Source organism: Lacerta agilis, chromosome 17 (assembly GCF_009819535.1).
Source record: "Lacerta agilis isolate rLacAgi1 chromosome 17, rLacAgi1.pri, whole genome shotgun sequence".
Classification (NCBI taxonomy): domain Eukaryota; kingdom Metazoa; phylum Chordata; class Lepidosauria; order Squamata; family Lacertidae; genus Lacerta; species Lacerta agilis.
The window spans coordinates 35,952,956-35,973,843 of NC_046328.1; the positions used below are offsets into that span (position 1 = coordinate 35,952,956).

General features: G+C 49.1%; 1 protein-coding gene across 2 annotated transcripts in view; it reads left to right on the forward strand.

The window, feature by feature from the left end:
• Window positions 1-20,888, forward strand: part of PI4KB (phosphatidylinositol 4-kinase beta) — a 38,760-nt gene that overhangs the window by 12,625 nt on the left and 5,247 nt on the right. The window contains exons 4-9 of one of the 2 annotated variants that reach the window (XM_033174481.1): window positions 10,470-10,514; window positions 17,746-17,973; window positions 18,777-19,004; window positions 19,870-19,979; window positions 20,159-20,263; window positions 20,478-20,601. In XM_033174481.1, the coding sequence (XP_033030372.1) occupies window positions 10,470-10,514; window positions 17,746-17,973; window positions 18,777-19,004; window positions 19,870-19,979; window positions 20,159-20,263; window positions 20,478-20,601 (840 nt within the window). The remainder of the gene's footprint in view (window positions 1-10,469; window positions 10,515-17,745; window positions 17,974-18,776; window positions 19,005-19,869; window positions 19,980-20,158; window positions 20,264-20,477; window positions 20,602-20,888) is intronic. The other variant, XM_033174482.1, reaches the window with a different exon arrangement.

Below are 20,888 nucleotides of genomic sequence, written 5' to 3' on the forward strand. Positions count from 1 at the left end.
TCTCGTGCCAGAGAGCTGGGCATAAGGTAAGACACGTGCCAACCAGGTTGTAGCTGCTTTCCTGGCTCAGCCTTGTCCTCCTTTTGGAGTCGTGCCTGATTTCGCTGCCAGTTTTCATGCGGATCCCACATGGGACGGGGCGGTTTTCCATTTCTGCTGCTAATCAAGAGACGGCTTGATCTCGAGCATCTCTTGGGACGATGTAACCGGGCATTGCCAACCAATCCTCCCCAATAGCGGTAGAGGAAATGAGAAAGGCCAGGGGGCACATGGGTGTTGCCCTGATCGCCCACCATTGCCTCCAATCCCGTGTTTACAATTTTTATATATGTACCCTGTTCCTCAAGAGTCTTGCGGTCGGAAATCCACACGTATTAGGGCAGCCTTGGGAAAGGGCTGTGGGCCTGGGGTGGAGCACCTGATTGGCATGCAGAGTGTCCCAGTTTCCATCCCTGGCATCTCCAGGTGGGGCTGGGAATGCCCCCTGCTTGAAAACCCTGGAGAGTTGTTGCCATTCAGCATTCCGGCAGGACCATGGGTATAACTCCGTCCAAGGCAGCTTCTTGTGTTCCTTCCCCAGCGTGACCCCTTCCAGATGTTTCAGGCTCCCAGCTGCCAGCTGTATTGTTTGCTCCAGGCCAGTGGTGTCGGCTGGGTTGATGGGAGCTGTGAGCATGAAACATCTGGGGAAGGCCGTGCTAGATAAGGAGATGCTTACAGGAGTCGGCGTCATTAATATGACATATTGGGAATATGTGGGTGAGGTTCTAGACCTCCTGCTCTGAGGAATGGAGTAAGTGGACCAGGGGGTGGGTGATGGGGGAAGATGGCAATCCCAGGGGGCAGCTGCGCTCACCGTCCAGAGAGTCTTCTAGCCCCTGGCTAGCCACTGATTGACAGTGCCATGGGACAGTGGGCGGGGCGTGGTCTTAGCTCCGCCTCTGCAGTCGATAGAGCCGTCTTGGCGCTGGTATTTTTCTCTCTCCATGAATTTAACTTCTCTCTTTCACCCTGTGGTGTTGATGGTGTGATTTCTCTCTTTTTGGGAACAAACAAACAAAATGTATAGAAAAGAAACTTTGAAACCCAGAGTACTGATTTGCTTGGCTATCCTTGCCAAAATTGGTGATAGATCTTGACTGAGATAGAGGGAACATAAGGTCCTGTGTGTTCCATGGGGAAATCCCACCAAAAATCCTCTTGGTTTTTTATGGAGACAGGGTTGGCGAGCATCTGTGGCCTTCCAGGTGTTCCTGGACTGCCACTCCCATCATCCCTCATGGTTGGCTATGCTGGCAGCTGGCGCTGAATGGGGGGGGGGGTCCCCAACCACACCTGAAGGTTCCCCAGCCTTGCAGTAGAGGGGAACAAATGTATCCGGGGGTATTTCTAGAATTATGGTCTAGTTTTGCATGTTGTGATTTTTAATCCCAAGCTTCTTCCAAGGAGCTCAGGGTGGGTACGTGGCTCCTCCCCAGCCTTTCATGTGGACCCTCACAACAACCCTGCAAGGTAGGCTAGGCCTAAGAGGTCCTCCAGGGAGCTTACTGGCCAGGCAGGGGTATAAACCCATGTCTTGCTGGTCCAACACTCTCAAGAGCAGCCAATGTGGTTCCTTTCAGATGTTGTTGGGCTGCAACTCCCATCATTCCTCACCCTCATTTATTGTTATTAATAAAACGGGCTCCCCACCCCACCCAAAGCAAGATCCTTTCTGCCGTCTGCCTTTATTAAAGAAGAAAAACGGGTGAAAGATTTAAAAAGTGGGGGAAAGAGATTGTGGTGGGGGCGGCTACCCAGTGCCACACCAGCTGCTGAATCTAAATGGGTATGGATATGGGGAAAGACCCTGGGGATTCCAATGCTGGGGGGGTGGACGGGACGGGACAAAAGTTGGAGGGCTTTAAATCATGGGTGGGGAACCTTTTTGGTTCCGCGGACCAGATCCTTATCAGGATCAGCCTCCAGGGGCCAAATTTGGTGTCAAATGCGTGACATCATTTTGGCGTCATGTGATTGACAAGTGGGAGCTGAAATGCATCAGGCCTCTACAGTGCTGCTGGATGTGTCTGTTCTGGCGTCCACATGTGCTGCTGTGGTTGTCTCTGCCAGACCGCGATCTCTCTCTCTTTCCAGCCCTCGATCTGGCAAAACATTGGTCCGTGAGCTCAGCTGCCAGAGGCGAGCCAAGAGGTCCACTTTCACTCTCTCTCTCTCTCTCTCTCTCTCTCTCTCTCTCTCTCTCCTACCCCCCTTGGCGCACGTTGTTGGAGATCATCCGTGCAGAAACTCTGGGGTGGAATTTCAGTATCGCCAGAGCAGCAACTGAATACTTAATGCACCAGAACTTTCCCTGTCTCTCCGTAGACCCGGGCTTGCGTCAGACGCGGTTGCCGAGTGCTCGTGGCGCGGCTGTTCTTTGCGCGTGGGGCGTTTGAGAGACGTGGGGGTCCCTTGATAAAGCCTAGGGGGGAGTAAGGGGGTGGGTTCGCTGGGATTTTGTGATATAACTGGGAAGCTATGTGGTATCTACTTAGGACCTTGTGGTTCTGTAAGAACATCAGAAGGGCCTGGCTGCTGGGTCAGGCCAAAGGGGGGCCCATCCCATCCAGCTTCCTTCTCTCACTGTGGCCAAGCAGATGCCCCAAAGGGAAGCCCATAAGCGCACAGGACCTGAGTGCAGCAGCAGCAGCAGCAGCAACTCTCCCTGCCTGCGAATCCCAGTTACTTTCTGTTAATCCTCATCCTGGAGTGGGGAGTACACAGCCATCGTGATCAGCGGCCTTTGATAGCCTTATCCTCCATGAATTTGTCTAATCTGCTTTTAAAGATGGGGGGGCGTTGAACATGCTTGAAATGCCGAGTTACCAGGAGCCAGCCTCAAGTTTTTAAACGTATGCAGCGAATAAAAGAAATTCCAGAAATTTCTTCTTCAGGCGTTGAGTTGCATGGAATTCTTCTGAGCCTATGCATGTAGAGAAACCAGGCTTCTTTCCTCCCATCTTCTCAAATGCGTAGGCTCTTCTCTCATTTTTTAAACTCACTTTACAACCCCCTGTTTCCTCCAATGAAATCACAGTTGCGTGCGTGGGAGAGGTACATCTGATCCTGCCCATGCGACAACCTTGCGAGGTAGGCTAGTACGCGAGATGTGCGGCTGATTCGGAAGCCGGCACTGTCAGGTGCTGCATGCTGACTTGGGGCGCGAAGGCGATCTTCCCCTGACCATCCCGGCCAAGCCAGAACAATTGACCACCCTATATGCTCTCGATTCCCCGGCTTGTCTTACAGATGGCTCCAAAGGCGGCTCACAGAGCCCTTCCCACTCCTTGCCGCTTCATTGTTTGCAGGGGAACAATGGGCTGATAGAAAGCCGGGAGCTCGGAGGCCGCCGGTTGCCCAGGATGATCCCAGCCACTCGCCAACTGGAAACCGGAGCCCTGAATGCTTATTAATTCATGCAGGGCTGGATTTCTCCTGGCGACGTCTGGAGAGTCTTCTGGGCCCGAAGGCCGCAAGAGATGTTCCGAGGAGAATGTGGGAAATGCTTTGGCTGAGGCTGAGCACTTCTTAGAATTGCAGTTCTGGTCGCCTCAGCTCAAAAGGGATATTGTAGAGTTGGAAGAGGGAGGGGATGGAGCAACTCCCCTATAAAGAGAGGCTGCAGTTTGGGGACTTTTGAGTTTAGAGAAAAGGTGAATAAGAGGCAACATGATAGAAGTTTATAAAATTACACACAGCACTAGAACTCAATAACATCCTGAATGCTGGAAGAGTCAGGATACTTAAAGGACTTCTTCACGCAGCACAGAGTTAAACGGTGGAGGCAGCAATGCTTCTCCATACCAGTGACTGGAGGCCGCAGGAGAGGAGAGGGCTCTTGTGCTTGGATCCTGCTTCTGAGTTGTCTGTTGAGGCATCTGTTTGGTCACTGTGGGAACAGGATGCTGTGCTAGATGGTGTGGGAATGTTGAGGGTGACAGGAGAGGATATATTGATTATTAATATCCTTTCTAACTCGCTCTGGCAAGTTTCTTTATATAGCAGAATGCATTCCCCTTCTTACGCAGCAGAAAGCTGGTTGCGCACTTGTGTGAGTCTCTTAAAACAACAAACAATTCAATCTGGCTTGCCCAGATTGAGATATGTTCTGTTATTCCTGGTAAGACCCCTTTGATCCCTCCTAAAAGAATAAAATGGGCCGTGGGTCGCGCTGTGGGTTAAACCACCATGCTGCTTTGGCTAGCCGGTCGAAAGGTCGGCAGTTCGAATCCCTGTGACGGGGTGAGCTCCTATTGCTCGGTCCCAGCTCCTGCCAACCTAGCAGTTCAAAAGCACGTCAAAGTGCAAGTAGATAAATAGGTATCGCTCCGGCGGGAAGATAACCGGCGTTTCCGTGTGCTGCTCTGGTTCGCCAGAAGCGGCTTAGTCATGCTGGCCACATGACCCGGAAAAACTGTCTGCGGAAGCGGACAAACGCTGGCTCCCTCGGCCTGTAAAGCGAGATGAGCGCGGCAACCCCAGAGTCGTTCGTGACTGGACTTGTCAGGGGTCCTTTTACCTTTACCTAAAAGAATAAAGATACAACAGTCTTATTCACAAGTAACAAAAAAGTAGTTTTACTCATGATCAGGCAGAGCACAGTGTGATCCCTGAAGGCAAGCTTTAGGCTTAAAGTTACAAACATGTACAAACAGGTTTGCCCCATATGGGAGATCACCTGGGGAGACTGCTGGCTGGCAGCCAAGAGTCCAGTCCAGGTGAATTAGGAAGATCGCAGGATGAAAAAGAAGATCAAAGAGAGGGAGGTGGCTGCGTGCCTTGGCCTTTTACCAGGTCTGAAGGGTCACGCCCACCTACTAGTCACACGCAAGAAAGGATGCTCCGGGCCAGGAGGAACAGGAAGTTTCGACTGGCTGGACCAACTCTAGCATGACCACTCTAGCAAAACAGGTAATTTTGTACTTGACTGCTCCCAGTGGATTACAACCCAAAGATGGGACATTGGCCTGATCCAGCCGCCTCTTCTTATGTTCCTGTGCTTTGGCTGGTCCGAGCGCTTCTTAATATTGCCCCTTAGTCTCGTCACCTCTTAAAATGCACACTTTAGCAAGCAAATTGCTAACTCCATTAGCATTGACTGCTTTGGCAGGAGTCTGCCTCTCGCTTGAGCTGGGCCCGGTGGATCTGGAGGCTTCCTGTGATTGGTGTGACCCTTTTTCCTAACAATCTACCATTGTGGCAAGGGATCCTCATATGCCCACTGTACCTGCTCTTCTGTTAGGTATGTGTGTGTGTGTGTCTTGCCCCTACGAATGCATCCTCCCCCCCTCCTCTGACAACTTTCCACCGAGGTATTGAAACCCTTAGCCATAAAGCAGTAGGCCTGCTGTTATTTAATTCGGTGGCTGGACCTCTGGGCGCATCATTCCCTTCTCTCCAGCCCTCAGACCTCTCCCCAGGCCCCCCACTCTTCTCGCTGGCAGTGCTGTGGGCCCCCCTTGAGTGCCTTCACTTAGCTGGAACATGTCCTTGAACCACGATATTTGGGTGGAGGAGTGCGTCTGCATGCAGGGGAAGTGTAGGCCTACTGGGGTGTAGGCCTACTGTGCAGAGGTAAGAGCTGCCTCTGTCGCCCTGCCTCCTTTTCCCTCTGGGCCCCGCCCACCACTGGCACGCGGCCTCCTGAAGCTTGCCTAGAAGGAAATGCGGCCCTCGTGACTGAAAAGGCTTCTTCAACCCCTCTCAACCAGGAGCAGAAGGCAGATGAAGAGTCTACCAGGAGATCTCTGCGCAGTTGGCAGCTGAAAAGCTCCTGCCTCCTGCTTCAGCTGTGAGCGAATACCAGGTGTGGATTTTTCCTTCTACGGAAGGGCTTTGCATGCCAGGCTCTGGGCTCAAAAGGCATGCCGTGCCCCTCAGCGCCAGCTGTGCATGTGCCCATCTGGGCCACTGTTTTGAAATCTGCTTCTCGGCAGCAACAGATCCTGCAATCCTGGTGTCTGCCCACTTCAAAGTACTGCAGAGTTACCAAGTGAGGACGGTCTCTTTTTCTTCACTTTTTTTTTTATAAAAAAGCCTTAAGAACAGAAGCTTGAGCTTTCCTCTCTCTCACACACTGTGGCATTTGCACCTGGGCAGGTAATATTGCAGGGGGTGCTGGAGGAGGAGGAGCCGGTTGTGTCCTGCCAGGAAATCCTTGCTGTGTGACATGAGAGCGCTTAGGAACCTGCTTTGCGGTGACACAGCAGGCAGGCGTTGTGTGTGTGTGTGTGTGTTTGGGTGTTTGGCAGAGCTGGGCAACCTTTGTGCAGGGAGCTCCCCCCCTTGCTCTGAGGTCTCTGTGGCAACTGGGTGAGAGTGACTCAGGATGATTCAGACACCGGCAAGTGGAGAGGGGGAGAATATCGACATCACTGCAGAGGTTTCCCGTTTGGGTTTGGAAACCAGGTGAAATCGGACAAGGGCTTCTGCCTTCTCTGATCCCTTGTGAAAAGGGCTTTTTAATGTCAAGATGGGCAGTCTTTCAGCCACTCAGCTCAGCAGGGAGGGATATACATCTCCAATCTGTTCAGTCAGAGAATCATAGAATTGTAGATTCCTGATGAGCATTCTTTAACACGCATTTTCTTATTCATTCATTCTTTCACATGCCAACAGCATTAATCCAAGGGAAGAAATGGAAGTAATAAAAAATGGTTTAATAATGGAAACTTGATAGTACATACTGCTTTCCTGATATACATAAAATCTCCATATAATTATACAAGAACGCATTATGCTATGCCTAATCAAGTGTGTAGGTTTGCATTTTCCTGTACTTTATTACACCAGTTCAAGATAAAAAGCTTTTTTTTTTTAAACCACGCTGGTGTGTTAAATTTATTCATTTGTTTATTTTATTTCAGGACATTTATATACCGCTTGATTGTAAAAACAAAAACCCTCACAGTGGTTTGCCGTTATGGATGCATTTGTCTCCCGGGTTCCTTCAGGAGGAATGGTGGGATTTGTTATTATTGCAAGGGGTTGGACTAGATGATCCTCAGGGTCCCCTTCCAACTCTGATTCTGTGACATAAAGCTGCTATCTATGAGAGGTCTCAAAAGTCCCCTGTGGGGTGTCATACACTGTGTGTGCTTTGTGTGTGTCTGTGAAGGAAGCGCAGTGCTCCCTCCCCCCTTTTTAAAGTCTGATCATTTTACATTTTTTCTAATGGGCCCAGCAGTACTCCTTTCTCCTGGCCTCGTTCAGTTTTTTTAATTTGGCCCTTTGAACATAAAAGAAGAATTCTAACCATTTCTGTCCCCTCGGTGACTTGGCCAGACTTCCTCTGTCTGGCTTCTTTGCCTGCTTCTGTTTTCCATAAACTGGGGGGGGAGCGGGGGAGCGGTCCTCATCGCGTGATTTGGCCCAGTTTTTGGTACTCTTGGAAAGAACGCCATCTTCCTTGCGCACGCATAACAAAGACTATCCCTGTGCTGGGGAGAAAAGCATCGTCAGCGAACCCAGAGCCAGGATGGGGGAGCAGCCGGCCATTCATCTCCTCTCAACTCGCCCCCGCGAGGACTGCGAGCGGAAAACCCATCATTAATAGCCGGCCGTAAATGTGGGGTGAAGTCCATCGCTGCGTCAGTTCTGCAGGAGATCATCTCAATACATAGGCCAGGCTTCCTCAAACTCAGCCCTCCTGATGTTTTTGGCCTACAACTCCCACGATCCCTAGCTAGCAGGACCAGCGGTCAGGGATGATGGGAATTGTAGTCTCAAAACATCTGGAGGGCCGAGTTTGAGGAAGCCTAGGCTCTTTGGATGAGAGAATGATGGATATTGTGGCAGTTCCATATGAACAGAATGGGCTGTCCCATCCGCAGAATGGGTCCCTTCCAACTCTGCCATTCAGTGATTCTATGAATTTATTAACTGCGGATGGAGAGAAATTTTGTCTTCTGTGATTCCTGCATTGCAGGGGGTTGGACTAGAGGACCTTTGGGGGGTCCCTTCCAACTCTACAATTCTATACACATACACACACACCTCCTCTTGGCATCAAAACTGTCTTTTCCTCTCCTGCTTCATTATGCCGACTTGCTTCCTACTCTCCTCACCCTTCCCCACATTTGGAAATAGCTGTGGTGAGACGTAGCATAGTTTCCCCCAGTCGTCTCAAATAAAAAGATAATGGCAAGCTTAAAGGGATGCAGAAAAACAGGCCACTGAAATGCTGAATGTGCTCATGTGTGTGGAATGCCTCCCCAGTGAGGAGAGGTCAAAGTTTCTCGCTTGTGTGCTCAGGTTGGGAAGGGAGGAAGTGACTGGAAGATTGGAGAACACAACAGAGGTGTACAAAATTAGGCCTAGCGAGGAAAGAGTGCAAAGTCCTTCTTTGTTGGATTGCCTGGAGGCCTTTGAGAGTCGCCCCAGGTGACCAGGCGGCCCGACTGTTTAGAACAAGGGTCCCCAAACTAAGGCCCGGGGGCCGGATGCGGCCCAATTGCCTTCTAAATGCGGCCCACAGACGGTCTGAGAATCAGTGTGTTTTTACATGAGTAGAATGTGTCCTTTTATTTAAAATGCATCTCTGGGTTATTTGTGGGGCCTGCCTGGTGTTTTTACATGAGTAGAATGTGTCCTTTTATTTAAAATGCATCTCTGGGTTATTTGTGGGGCCTGCCTGGTGTTTTTACATGAGTAGAATGTGTCCTTTTATTTAAAATGGATCTCTGGGTTATTTGTGGGGCATAGGAATTGGTTCATTTTTTTTTTCCAAAATATAATCCGGCCCCCCACAAGGTCTGAGGGACAGTGGACCGGCCCCCTGCTGAAAAAGTTTGCTGACCCCTGGTTTAGAAGCCTGTGCTAGATAGCCCTTGATGCCCATCGCTGGTTTGGTTTCAGCAGAATGACTCTGGGTTCAGAGGTGGAGGACATTTCTGGCCCTCCAGATGTTGCTCAACTCCCAGTTCCGATCAGCCCTGGCAGCCAGCATGACCAGTGGTTGGGGATGGGAGCTGCAGTCCAGCAGCAGGTTCCACACTTATGTTGTAGGCTGGCAGAGAGACGGAGTCCTTTCCAGGTTGGTTCATCTTCCTGGGGGGAAAAAAAAGAAGTGATGTGATTAAGGGAAACTTGTCAAAACAACCATACTGTCCGCCTTTGGTTTCACATTGGTTTTCCTAAGGTGAGTTCCCTCTCTCCTCCTCCTCCTGTTTTCATTGTTGTTATTGGTTTTACATCCTAGTAAGCTTTGGCTCTGATGAAACCCTGGCCTCTTTTCGTAAAAAAAAGTGGCACAGTTGACTTGCACTAAAAGGCTTTTAAAACTCCCCTTTCATTAGATGCAAAATGGGTGGCGGCGTGAGATTAATGATGGGGAGGATATAACACAGCCTGGGAATCACCCACCTCTCTTTTTCTGATCCTGACTTTTGTAGAACTTTCTCCCCTCATCCTCCTGCTAACAGAATTGCTCCCTGTTCAGCACCGACCTGTTCCACCTGTTGCAAACGGGTTATTTTATAGTTTATTACCTTGCTGCCCATCCAGGGTGTTGCCTGTGTTTTCCTCCCCGAAACCCACCATTCTGCTCTCACAAGCAACTGTCCCAAGGACACCCAGTGGGCTTTGCGCCCTACCTCGTATTAAGCTGAAGGTCTGTCCCAGAAGAGGTCCCGGGAGTTGCTGTTCTGGAGTGGATCTGGGTGTCTAGTCTCTAAAATCCTCGGCACCTCTGCCAAGCCTCCAGTCTCCAGGGAGGCGTTTTGGAAACCGGGCAACCCCTGGAACGAAAAAAAAGACAAGTTGTTCAACCTGTAGGCATTAAGCCAGACCTTTGCCTGCTGCCTTCCGTGGCACCCAAGTGTCTTAATTATTCCGCATTAACTTAAAGAACTTGTGGGCTCCAGGGAGTGCTGCTAGCTCAGATAACTTTCAAATAAGATCGTAGGACAGGTTTGCCAACTGCCCGTAGCCTGGATGGCTTAAATCGGGGATGGGGAGTTTGTGGCCCTTCCCTGATCTTGTTAGTCGGGGAGCCACAGCTCTGCAGCATCCAGAAGAGCACGCAGTTGCACTGGCTTCCAGAACGTACCTCTGAATACCAGGTGCTGGAGCAAGCAGCAGGAGGAGGAGTTGGCTTCCTCTGGCTCTCCTGTGTCGGAAGCACAGCGCTGTTTCTCTGAGCCCCTTCCTCTCCTGTGCAGCAGGGCAGAATATTCCGCCAATGCGTTGTTTTGCCTTGAGTGGGGGGTTGTTTTGCCGTGCGAAACGTCTGCAGTTTGTTCTCTGTGTTGAGATGGGGCAGGTGGGGGAGGGAGTTTGCAGAGCTGGTTTTTTACAAAATCAAAAACAAAAAACCTTGCCTTTTCTCTCCTCGACTTTCTCCCTCCCTCCCTCTCCCTTCCTTTTTTACATTAAAAAATGAAAACAAAAAAAAACCCCTTTCCCCCTCCCTCTCATTCATTTCTCAGGAGTTATCATCGAGTACGGAGAGCCTTGATAGATCATTTTGCTCCGTAAGTGGCCTGCGTTTCAGCTTTTTTGTTTTTCTCCCCCACCTCTTCCAACTGGGCTGCCTGCTTCCCTTCCCGTGATTTACCGAACAAGAACGACAAATAATTTCTTTCGCAGCAGCATTTCCTCTGTGTTGTCATCTTAAGCCACTTTGCTAAGCCCGCCAGTCACCCTTGGCAAATGCATCTTGCAAAAGCATCGGAGGCAAAAATCATTCCTCTCTTCTCTTCCACCACTTTGGGGGGGGGGGGAATGAAATAAAATCACCCCAGCGAGCCAAATACTACACTGCTGTTAGCCATTTTTGACTGAGCCTCTTTGGCTAACCGACTTCCTTGGCTGCCATGCCCCTCTCTCTCTCTCTCTTCCATCACTCATGTGCCACCCGCGTGCATGTTGAGCTTGGGAAGGGGGGTTGTGGAGCTCTGCATGGTATGAGGCTCCCCAGCAGGTTTGTCTTGTTTATACTAAAGTCGTGTCAAGTGCAGATTGGCAGCCACTGGTCTCTATGACACGTAACGCTTAACCATAGTTAGTAGAAGCACAGTTGAAGCCACGGCAATGTTTAAAAAGCCTTGGTTTACTGTGTCACCGAATACAGTGGTACCTTGGTTTACGAACTTAATCCGCTCCGGAAGTCCTTTCTTAAACAAAAGCGTTCTTAAACCAAGGCATGCTTTCCCATAGCAGCGGGGAACTCAGTTTACCCTCAACAGGAAGCAGAACATGTCCTTAAACCAAGGCAAAGTTCACAAACCAAAACACCTACTTCCAGGTTTGCAGCGTTCTTAATCCAAGTTGTTCATAAACTAAGCTGTTCTTAAACCAAAGTACCACTGTAGTTTAAAAGTGTTAAAATAATAACATGCAGATTCCAGGAAGAAAAGCTCTGATAACACTTCACAGAGCAAAGCTGAACAAAAACACTGTATAATTTGAGGAGATGGGAACAGAGAGGTTTTTTTTTCTTCCTTAGTTCAAGCCCTTGTACATAGCGGCGAGACGGTGGACCCCATATAAAGAGGGAAAAACTCGCTCACAATGACACAGCCAATCAGGGCATGTGCTGCCTTAGGGAATTGCCGTGCCATTCTATTTCACACATAATGCTCACCTATGCTTAACAGTAAGTTTAATAAATCAATTCCCTTAATGAGTGGCTAACCATAGTTAAGCTGCTGGGCAGCATTCACGCACAGCAGTGCCGGATTTACATATAAGCTAAACAAGCTATAGCTTAGGGTCCCACTCTTTTGGGGGCCCCCAAAAATTTCACTGTTAATATACTTCTTCTTAATTGTATTTCAGTTCAACAATTACTTTGATAAAATACATATTTTGTTATGTGCAAATGGCTTGAGATACCTATTAGTTCCATAAATTACCATATAGCATATATTCAACACAAAAAGCAGCAGCAATTTGTTGTTGACAAAGGACAGCTGGACATATAAAGGGCCCCATTACCTTCAGTAGCTTAGGGCCTCATCAAACCTAAATCTGGCCCTGATGCACAGCATTAAACCATGGTTTGACAAACCCTGTTTTAACAAACCATGGTTTAGTGCGCAGATGGGGGGGCAGTGATGCAGACAGTGGAACGGGGCAAGAGATATTTCAGAGCTTTGATGGTCCCAAAGAGATCTATATTCCCAAACAGACGGTGAATGTTTCACAAACATAGTGTATCCCAGTAGTCCCTGCTTATATGATTCCAGCCCTTGCCCTGTGCCATTCTCCCAGGTCTAGCTACCCCCCCCCCCAATAACCCTCAAGCAGGTATTTCAGGCTCTGTAAATTGTGAGAAGCAAACCCATTTCTAGAAGTGCACCGAGTTCGATTTTCCTGAAGCACCAAATGGAAGGAAACCTAGCTGCTGCTAAACTATTACATTTTATCCTCTTACAGCTAGAGTTCTAGGCCTCCTACAAAGCAAGTACAGTAGTTAAGCTCGTGGCCTTTCTTCGTGGTCTTACACGTGGCATTTTATAAGCCCAAAGGGCCTTTTATACATAGGACAGTTCATTGTTAATTCATATCACTCATGAAGAGTTCAGCATTCCAAGAGCTTTGTTTAAAAAAGAAAAAAACAAAATACTAGTCCTTAGCATTGCATTTGCAGTGATAAGGGTGGTGCTGTGGTCTAAACCACTGAGCCTAGGGCTTGCCAATCAGAAGGTCAGTGGTTCGAATCCCCGTGACAGGGTGAGCTCCCGTTGCTCGGTCCCTGCTCCTGCCCACCTAGCAGTTCGAAAGCACGTCAAAGTGCAAGTAGATAAATAGGTACCGCTCTGGCGGGAAGGTAAATGGCGTTTCTGTGCGCTGCTGCTCTGGTTTTGCCAGAAGCGGCTTAGTCATGCTGGCCACATGACCCGGAAAAACTGTCTGCAGACAAACATCGGCTCCCTTGGCCAGTAAAGCGAGATGAGCGCCACATCCCCAGAATCGTTCATGACTGGACTTAACTGTCAAGAGCCCTTTACATTTACTACTATATTAAAATATATATGAAGCACCTGAACCCACACACACACACACACACACACACACCCAAAAAAACCCCAGATAGTCTTTACTTCCTGTGGGCTTACATTCTAATATACACAGCACAAAAGGAAAATGAATGGGGAGGGGAGAGGAAGCTGAGCAATTTCAGATACTAATTTTTGATGAAACAAGAATTGACTCCTCCCTTGGGCTCACGGAGATGGAGTCAGCTTTTCAAATTGGAGTACACTGCGGAATATTTCATTCTGACTTACGCACTCTCTCCTTATTTTGGGAGCAAAGGGATTTTTGTGTTTCATTTTCCAAAGTCAAGTTCAGCGTATCCACAGCACTACCTTGGGCTGCACAAGGGTGCCGGTGGCGGAGTCTTGCGGCAAATGACCTGCTTTGAAGATATGGCCTGAATAAGGAAAACATTTGGAACCATAATTGAATTGTTCGTCGCAGGCCTTCCATATTCATTTTTTATTTATCTTTGCTCAGATGAGCAATTAAAAGAGGAAATGCTGTTCTCTCTGCTACCCTTAAATTATTATATATACCGGTATTTTTAATTTGGCGCGCCTTGTGTTGAGTAGAAATTTTCATTTGCTTGTCTTCTTTCTTCCCTCATCTGTCTACAAATAATTTAAATCAGGCTCCATCCCTTTTCCCCCCTCTTTTCGTTGGAATTTTTGCTTTTTGGCAATTATACCTGATTCTTCTTCTCCCCTAAGAATACCCAACCCTCTTCTTGATAATGGGTGGAATCAACGTATGAGCTCGTGATGAGAACATAAGACTTGGACTTTGGGGAAGCTCCTTCAGTTCCTCCAATCGAAAACTCCTCCCTGTCTATAAATCCATTCTGTCTTGTGTCAATCAACCCAGCCTCTCTCTTGTCTCAGATCCATCCCACCTCCCTCTTGCTTCAATCTGGGACCAGGGGAGGGGAGGGGAAATCAATTTTGGTTCATGTTTAATGCAGACTCGCCTAATTGACGCTTCCCAAAACCCGATACACAGACACCCCACAGTTCTCTGGGTTTTGCAGCGCAGTTGTCCACAGTTGATTTTTTTTTGTAAAAAAAGAATAAAAGAATTGCATGTCCGTATTAGGGGAAAGTGTTTATAAAAACAATTCATTTGGAAAACAAGCATGCAGGAAATGTGTATGTCTGGGGGGAGATCGCATCCGAAAATTTGTATATTAGGAATGACGCACACTAAGTTTGTGAGTGCTTTAAAACCATAATAATTCAAAGACTGGTGCAGAAATGGGGCAGGCAGAATTTCAGGTGGGAAAGAGGTTGAGAAATTGAAAGAAAGTTGAACGGAAATACGGTATTTGCCTGTCGCTGCCTTGCTTCAGTGGACACCATCTTGCTTGCTCGTCAGTCTGTTTGGCCACTTCCAAATGTAAGCAGTGCCTCCCCCCCCCCCCCGCCATATTCCTTGGTTGGCCCTCCCCAGCTCAGGAATCTCAAGCGTAAGACTTTGCTATAATGTCGGTGTGAGGGTGGGGGACTCCGACTCCCATCAGCCCCTGCCAGCATGGCTAACAACCAGGGATGATGGGAGCTGTAGTCCAGCAACATCCCAGAGGAGCTGCAGGTTCCTCTTCGGATTGTGGCTTATGGTGCTATCTGAGCACTTAGCACTTAACAAAAGGCACAGGCAAACTCGGCCCTCCAGATGTTTTGGGATTACAACTCCCATCATCCCTAGCTAACAGGACCAGTGGTCAGGGATGATGGGAGTTGTAGTCCCAAAACATCTGGAGGGCCGAGTTTGCCTGTGCCTGCTTAACAAAGTTGTGCCAGCCCCAAGGAGCCTACAGTCTGAATTTGGAAAGGAGACGAGAAGGGATGGTTGTGAGCAAACCATAGCTATACATTTGGCCTGAACTGCATGTAACACTAAACCGTGGTTTATTCAGCAGTGGGTTTCATGGAGGGGAGGAGCAGGAGCCTGAAGCCAGCCCACCCTGATCCAACACTTTCAAGCCTTAGTTTTTCCCGGATCTCAGGCGGGTGACCTTTTCCAGCTCCCACAAACCATAAAGATCCTCTCTATGGGCTGGCATATAACTCTTGCTTCGGACCCCTGCCTCTTCCCCTCCTCTTTGCTGGAAAAAACTCTGGAATCTAGAAAACCCAGAGTTCTTTGTTCCGAAATCTTTTTACAGAAACATTAAAAGATTTTCTGTGTTGTTCTTGGCTGCGGTCCTGTAAGTCCGATTAGGCCAGGGGCAAGTCTCAGCGGGGCCAGCCGCTTCATGGTAAACAGTGCTGTTTGAGAACTGAATCTCAGCTAGCCTAATTTGCTGCTTTGTGGGGCTCTGTAGCAACCCGAGGTGGGGTATGACTTGTTCTGTTGGGGGGGGGGAGACCCCAGCAAGGAATCCTGGTAGCTCCTTAAGGCATTTTAAGGTGGCAAAAGTTCCAGTTGCATCAGGCATGACCTGATTCCCCCAGTGTGGGACAGATGGGAAGCTTTGTGGTGACAACACAGCAGCTCCAAAGTCCCCCCCCCCTTCCCACACTCCCCAAAGCTGTCAGGGAATCCCTTCTTAACCTCCAGTCAGGGCAGTCTCTCTCTTCTGCGCTTAACACCTTCACTCCCCCTCTTAACTTTTTTTCTCGCTCTCTACTTCATCACCAGCTTCATACAGTTAACACCCTTCTCTCCCCCCCCTCCCCACCCCCACTTTACTGCATGCCTCTTTGACCAGCGCTTGGTTTTGGTGGTGGCAGGAATGGCTTATTAATTTCAAATTATCCTTTTTAAATAAAACCCTTCCCTGTGACAGGAGAGTAAGCTGGTTGTTTTTGAAGAAAGGAGGTGGGCAGGGAGTGGTTATGCGGGAAATTGTTTTTTTTTTTTTTTTGCCCCAGTGCGGTGTTAATAATTACCATCATCAGTGGAAATAATTAGCTGTATATAGTTTCCAGTGCCTAAATAATTCCAGCGTCTCAGTAAGCATCCCGACGGCCCTGAAAGGTAGTCCAGTGTGGCTTTATTGTGGAGGTGATGGGGTCTGAATGCCTTTCTGGAGTGCACAGCGCACCTCTTGGTGCCCTTTGGGTCCAACCTTCTGTGATTTTAACCCCAAGGGTGGGGAAAACATCTGTGACCATCCAGGTGTTTCTTGGACCACACAACACCCTTCCCTGACCATTGGCCATGCTGGCCACTTGGACGGGTGGGAGTTGGAGGCAGATCTGTGGGACACCTGACACACACACACACCTCGGAAGCCTTGCGAGTCAAACGTTTTGGCTCCCGAATGCCACAAACCTGGAATTGAGTGTTCCGGTTTGCGAACGTTCTTTGGAACCCAAATGCCGCTTCCGATTGGCTGCAGGAGCTGTGCCTTGGTTTCCGAAGGTTTTGGAAGTCGAACGGACTTCCGGAACGGATTCCGTTCGACTTCCAAGGTACAACTGTATATATAAAGCTGGCATCGCTCACAAACGCTTGTCAACAATTTGGACTTTTTAGCAGCCAAGCAGGGCAGCAACTTCTGTGCAGCTCTGCTTGGTGTTCCTTCAAAGGATTCCTAGCATTTCACACCCTCTGCTGGCTATTTGAGAAAGAGCAGCCTCTCTGTATCTTTTTTTTGGAGAGGAAGGCTTTGTTGTCAGTCAAGAGTGAAAGGTTAATGTTTCACTGGGGTTTGAGGCAGGTGGCTTCAGACTTCAAGAAAATGAGAACGTTGCAAGGGGGGTGGCTGTCAGAGAAGACTCAAATGTGGATTTGTTGTCTTTTACAGTCTTACGGTCAGTTTTAAAGCACATGGCTTGCCCCCAAAGAACCCTAAGTAGTGTAGCGTGTTAAGGATGCTGGGAATTACAGTTCCATGGGGATAAACTGCAGTTCCTGCTTCTCAAATGTTTAGTGTGGATGTGACCCAACAGTAGGCAAGGAGCCTATGTTGTCTAGGCAGCCGCTCTCACATTGAACCCTCATTGTCGTTACTAACATGTGTAAAAAGAAAAAAAGAAGATAATCTTTCAAAGTGAACTCAAAGAATTGTAGCTCTGTGCAGGGAGGGCGGTAGGGTGTCTCCTAACCATTCCCAGTGCCCTTACAATTCCCAGAATTCTTTGGGGGGACGCCATGACTGTTTAAAGTGGTATCATATACTGCCCCACCTGCACTTCCCATTTAAAGCAACATCATACTGCTTTAAACAGTCACGGCTTCCCACCTACCCTAAAGAATCGTGGGAACTGTAGTTTGTTCAGGGTGTGGAGTGTCCTCGGGAGGCTGCCTAGGAGGGGGAGAGAGCTACAGTCCCAGAGCTCCCTTTTAAACCACTTTGGGAACTATAGCTCTGCGCGTGGAAGAGGGGATCTCCAAACAACCCCCAGCGCCCTTAAACTACAGTTCCCAGAATTCCTTGGAGGGGGGAGCCATGATTGTTTAAAGTCATATCATAATGCTTTCAATGTATGGTGCGAATGTGGCCTGAGTAGACGTGAGCTGGATCCCACCCCCAGGGCGGCGGACGGAAGACTGAACTAGGCATACTCTCGGCCCGACCTAATCCTGGTCATCCAGGCGGCTTTAATTAGAATAGGAACATTTCTCTCATTTGTCAGGTAAAAATGGGCATCCTCCTGTAACTCGTGAGGGTCCTCAAGGCAGGCACCCTATGTGCAAAAACCGGTTCCAACTTCTGTCTCCTTCTCTCCCTCCCTCTAAAATTGGGGGGCGGGGGAGCCCCACAACCCTGCGCAGCCCGTCCGCCTGGCCCCGGAGCGAGAGTTCATCAAGTCTCTGATGGCCATCGGAAAGCGGCTGACAACGCTGCCGACCAAGGAGCAGAAGACGCAGCGCCTCATCTCTGAGCTCTCCCTGCTCAACCACAAGCTGCCGGCCCGCGTCTGGCTCCCCACCGCTGGGTTTGACCACCACGTGGTGCGGGTCCCACACACCCAGGCCGTCGTGCTGAACTCCAAGGACAAGGTAAGGGGGCCGAGGAAGGAACGGGGGCAAGAGCTCCAGGGGAATCGGGTTGCGTCCAACTAAATTCTACTCAGAAGTAGATCCCAAGGCTGAAAACGCATCAGCTGTGGGCGAGAGAAATTGTAAGGTCACCGGCTCATGGATTCACCATCTGCTGGCAATGCCCGAAGTCTTTTTGTTTTGGGAGGAAAACCATTTTGGGGATCGGCACTTCTGTCCTACTGCTAGAAAACTGCTTGACGTCTTTCCCGTAAGGATCTCGTTAATCACCCGATGACTGCAGTTAGAAGGCTGAACACAGACCTGCTTGAAATCTGGAACTCAAAAAATCTGGGACTTAGTATTAACAGACAAACCAACAACCCACACATGAGTCAAACAGACAAGAAAACCTCTGCGTTTCTCAAACACATGGCTGGTCGGTTTTTAGTCGTTTCACTCAGTAATGGTAGATATGTATTCCATTGATGCATAACTTTGAGTGCATTTTTCTGGATCCATGCTGAAACAGTTTGAAGGGAGCTTTCCCCGAGGGACATTTCCAAATCCGCCCTGAAAGTTAAAAATGATGGAGGCAGAGGCACACTTTGCAATTAGCAGTAGGAGCCAAGTGTTGGGAAGAACAGTGCACTGAGCCTTCCTTCGCCCAGAGTGGAAATAAGCTGTTGGGTGTCTTGATACCCCCCACCACCAGTGTCCCCAAAACATCACCACAAATCTCCCTTCCTGTTTGGTCAGATGTTGTAAACTTGTCCAGTCAGAGTCCTCCTTTCTCTTTCTCCCTCCCTCCTCGCTGTCTCCAGGCTCCTTACCTAATCTACGTGGAAGTACTTGAATGTGAAAACTTTGACACCACTAATGTCCCGGCCCGGATCCCAGAGAACCGCATCCGTAGCACGCGGTCCGTGGAGAACCTCCCAGAGTGCGGGATCACGCACGAGCAGCGGGCCAGCAGCTTCACCACTGTCCCCAACTACGACAACGATGATGAGGCTTGGTCTGTGGACGACATCGGGGAGCTGCAGGTGGAGGTATTTCGATGAAATCATTATCGTTTAGCTTTGCTTCGCAGATATAAAAAGTTACAGGTAGGTAGCCGTGTTGGTCTGCCATAGTCGAAACAAAATAGAAAATTCTTTCCAGTAGCACCTTACAGACCAACTGAGTTTGTTCTTGGTATGAGCTTTCGTGTGCATGCACACGAAAGCTCATACCAAGAACAAACTCAGTTGGTCTCTAAGGTGCTACTGGAAAGAATTTTCTATTTTGTTCAGATATAAAAAGGTTGACTTTTTAATAACGTTTTGGTGGAATATTTCCAGTCATTTTAAACTTGTCCCCCCTTGTGAAAAAAGGGGGAGAAATGCATTAAGATCATTAAGAATTATCGGAGCGCATCAGATTATCTTGCCAAATCTCCCTATGCATAACAGACACGTAAAAAAGCAGGAGGAGCAAGAAGGGAGAGGAAGGCTCGATAAATATAAGCAGAGAAGTCAGCAAGGGGCTACATTGCCATCCAGTGAAATAATTTTCTCTGCTGGTGAAAACGAAGGACAAATAGCTGATGCCTAAGGTGAAAATGATGGAAGAGCACACCAAGTACATACCACTGCTGCCATCACCACTTTTATGGATGCTGACTTTATCACTGATGAAGATAAGAGGCTTATACTTGGTCACAATAAAGTCAAAAGGGCCCAAGAAAAATCCCTGGATCAGGAATTCGATTACTTTTGTCAGAAGGGTGAAATGGGCTGCATCTTTTTTGATGGTCATGAAGGTACAGCTAAAGCGATGCTGAAAGCAGGGCTTTTCCTTCAATGATGTGCCACGGAAACGGATGAAACCTCTCCGCTTCCATTGAGCTCTTCCTTCCTTCCTTTTTTTCTCCAGCTCCCAGAGATTCACACCAACAGCTGTGACAACATCTCTCAGTTCTCTGTGGACAGCATCACCAGCCAGGAGAGCAAAGAGCCCGTCTTCATAGCTGCTGGAGATATCAGGTGAGTGGGAGTCTAGAAGAAACTTTCCCTGCTTGGCAGTGAGGGGTTCAGGTCTAGGAATATAACATCCCTTATAAAAAAATCCCAAAACCTGAGAATAGTATAACCCAGTTCCGCTTCCGTGTGTAGCAAAATCCCCCCCCCCAAAAAAAACTTAACATTTCTCTTCCCTCTTGCAGGAGACGCCTCTCGGAACAGCTTGCCCACACTCCAACGTCCTTCAAGAGGGACCCCGAGGACCCTTCTGCCGTCGCCCTGAAGGAGCCATGGCAGGAGAAAGTCAGGTGAGAGCACTGCGGGGTCAGGGCAGAGGGGTCAGAGGGTGACGGGGCCTCAGTTGTGTCTCCACGACCTGACGTGCTATGAGGCCAGGCAATGGCTGCTGACAGGGAGGCTCCCCCCGTCTCTTGCGTGGGGCTGTTCAGGTTCCTCAGAGCCCGGCAAGGGTGGCCCGAGTCTCCCACGCCAGGCCAACTGCTTCCTGCTTCTTTTTCGCAGGCGGATCCGGGAGGGCTCTCCGTACGGCCACCTCCCAAACTGGCGCCTCCTCTCCGTGATCGTGAAATGTGGCGATGATCTTCGGCAAGAGCTGCTGGCCTTCCAGGTGCTCAAACAGCTTCAGGTAGGGATTACCCCACAGCAGTGCCTCAAAGTGCTTTCTCTTTCTACTTTCTCCTTTCTCTTTCCTCCCTCAAGGGCTGCTGAGTTTGGTCAAGTCAGATGCAGCGGCAGTGTAGTGGTTTAGAGTGTCAGACACTAGCACCTGCTCAGCTCTTGGGGGGCCTAACCTCCCTCGCAGGGTTGTTGTGAGGATAAAATGGGGTGGAAGAGAAGTAGGTGCGCCGTGTTGAGCTCCTCGGAGGGGGAAAATGGGATATAAATTTGAATAATAATCACAATAGTGGAACC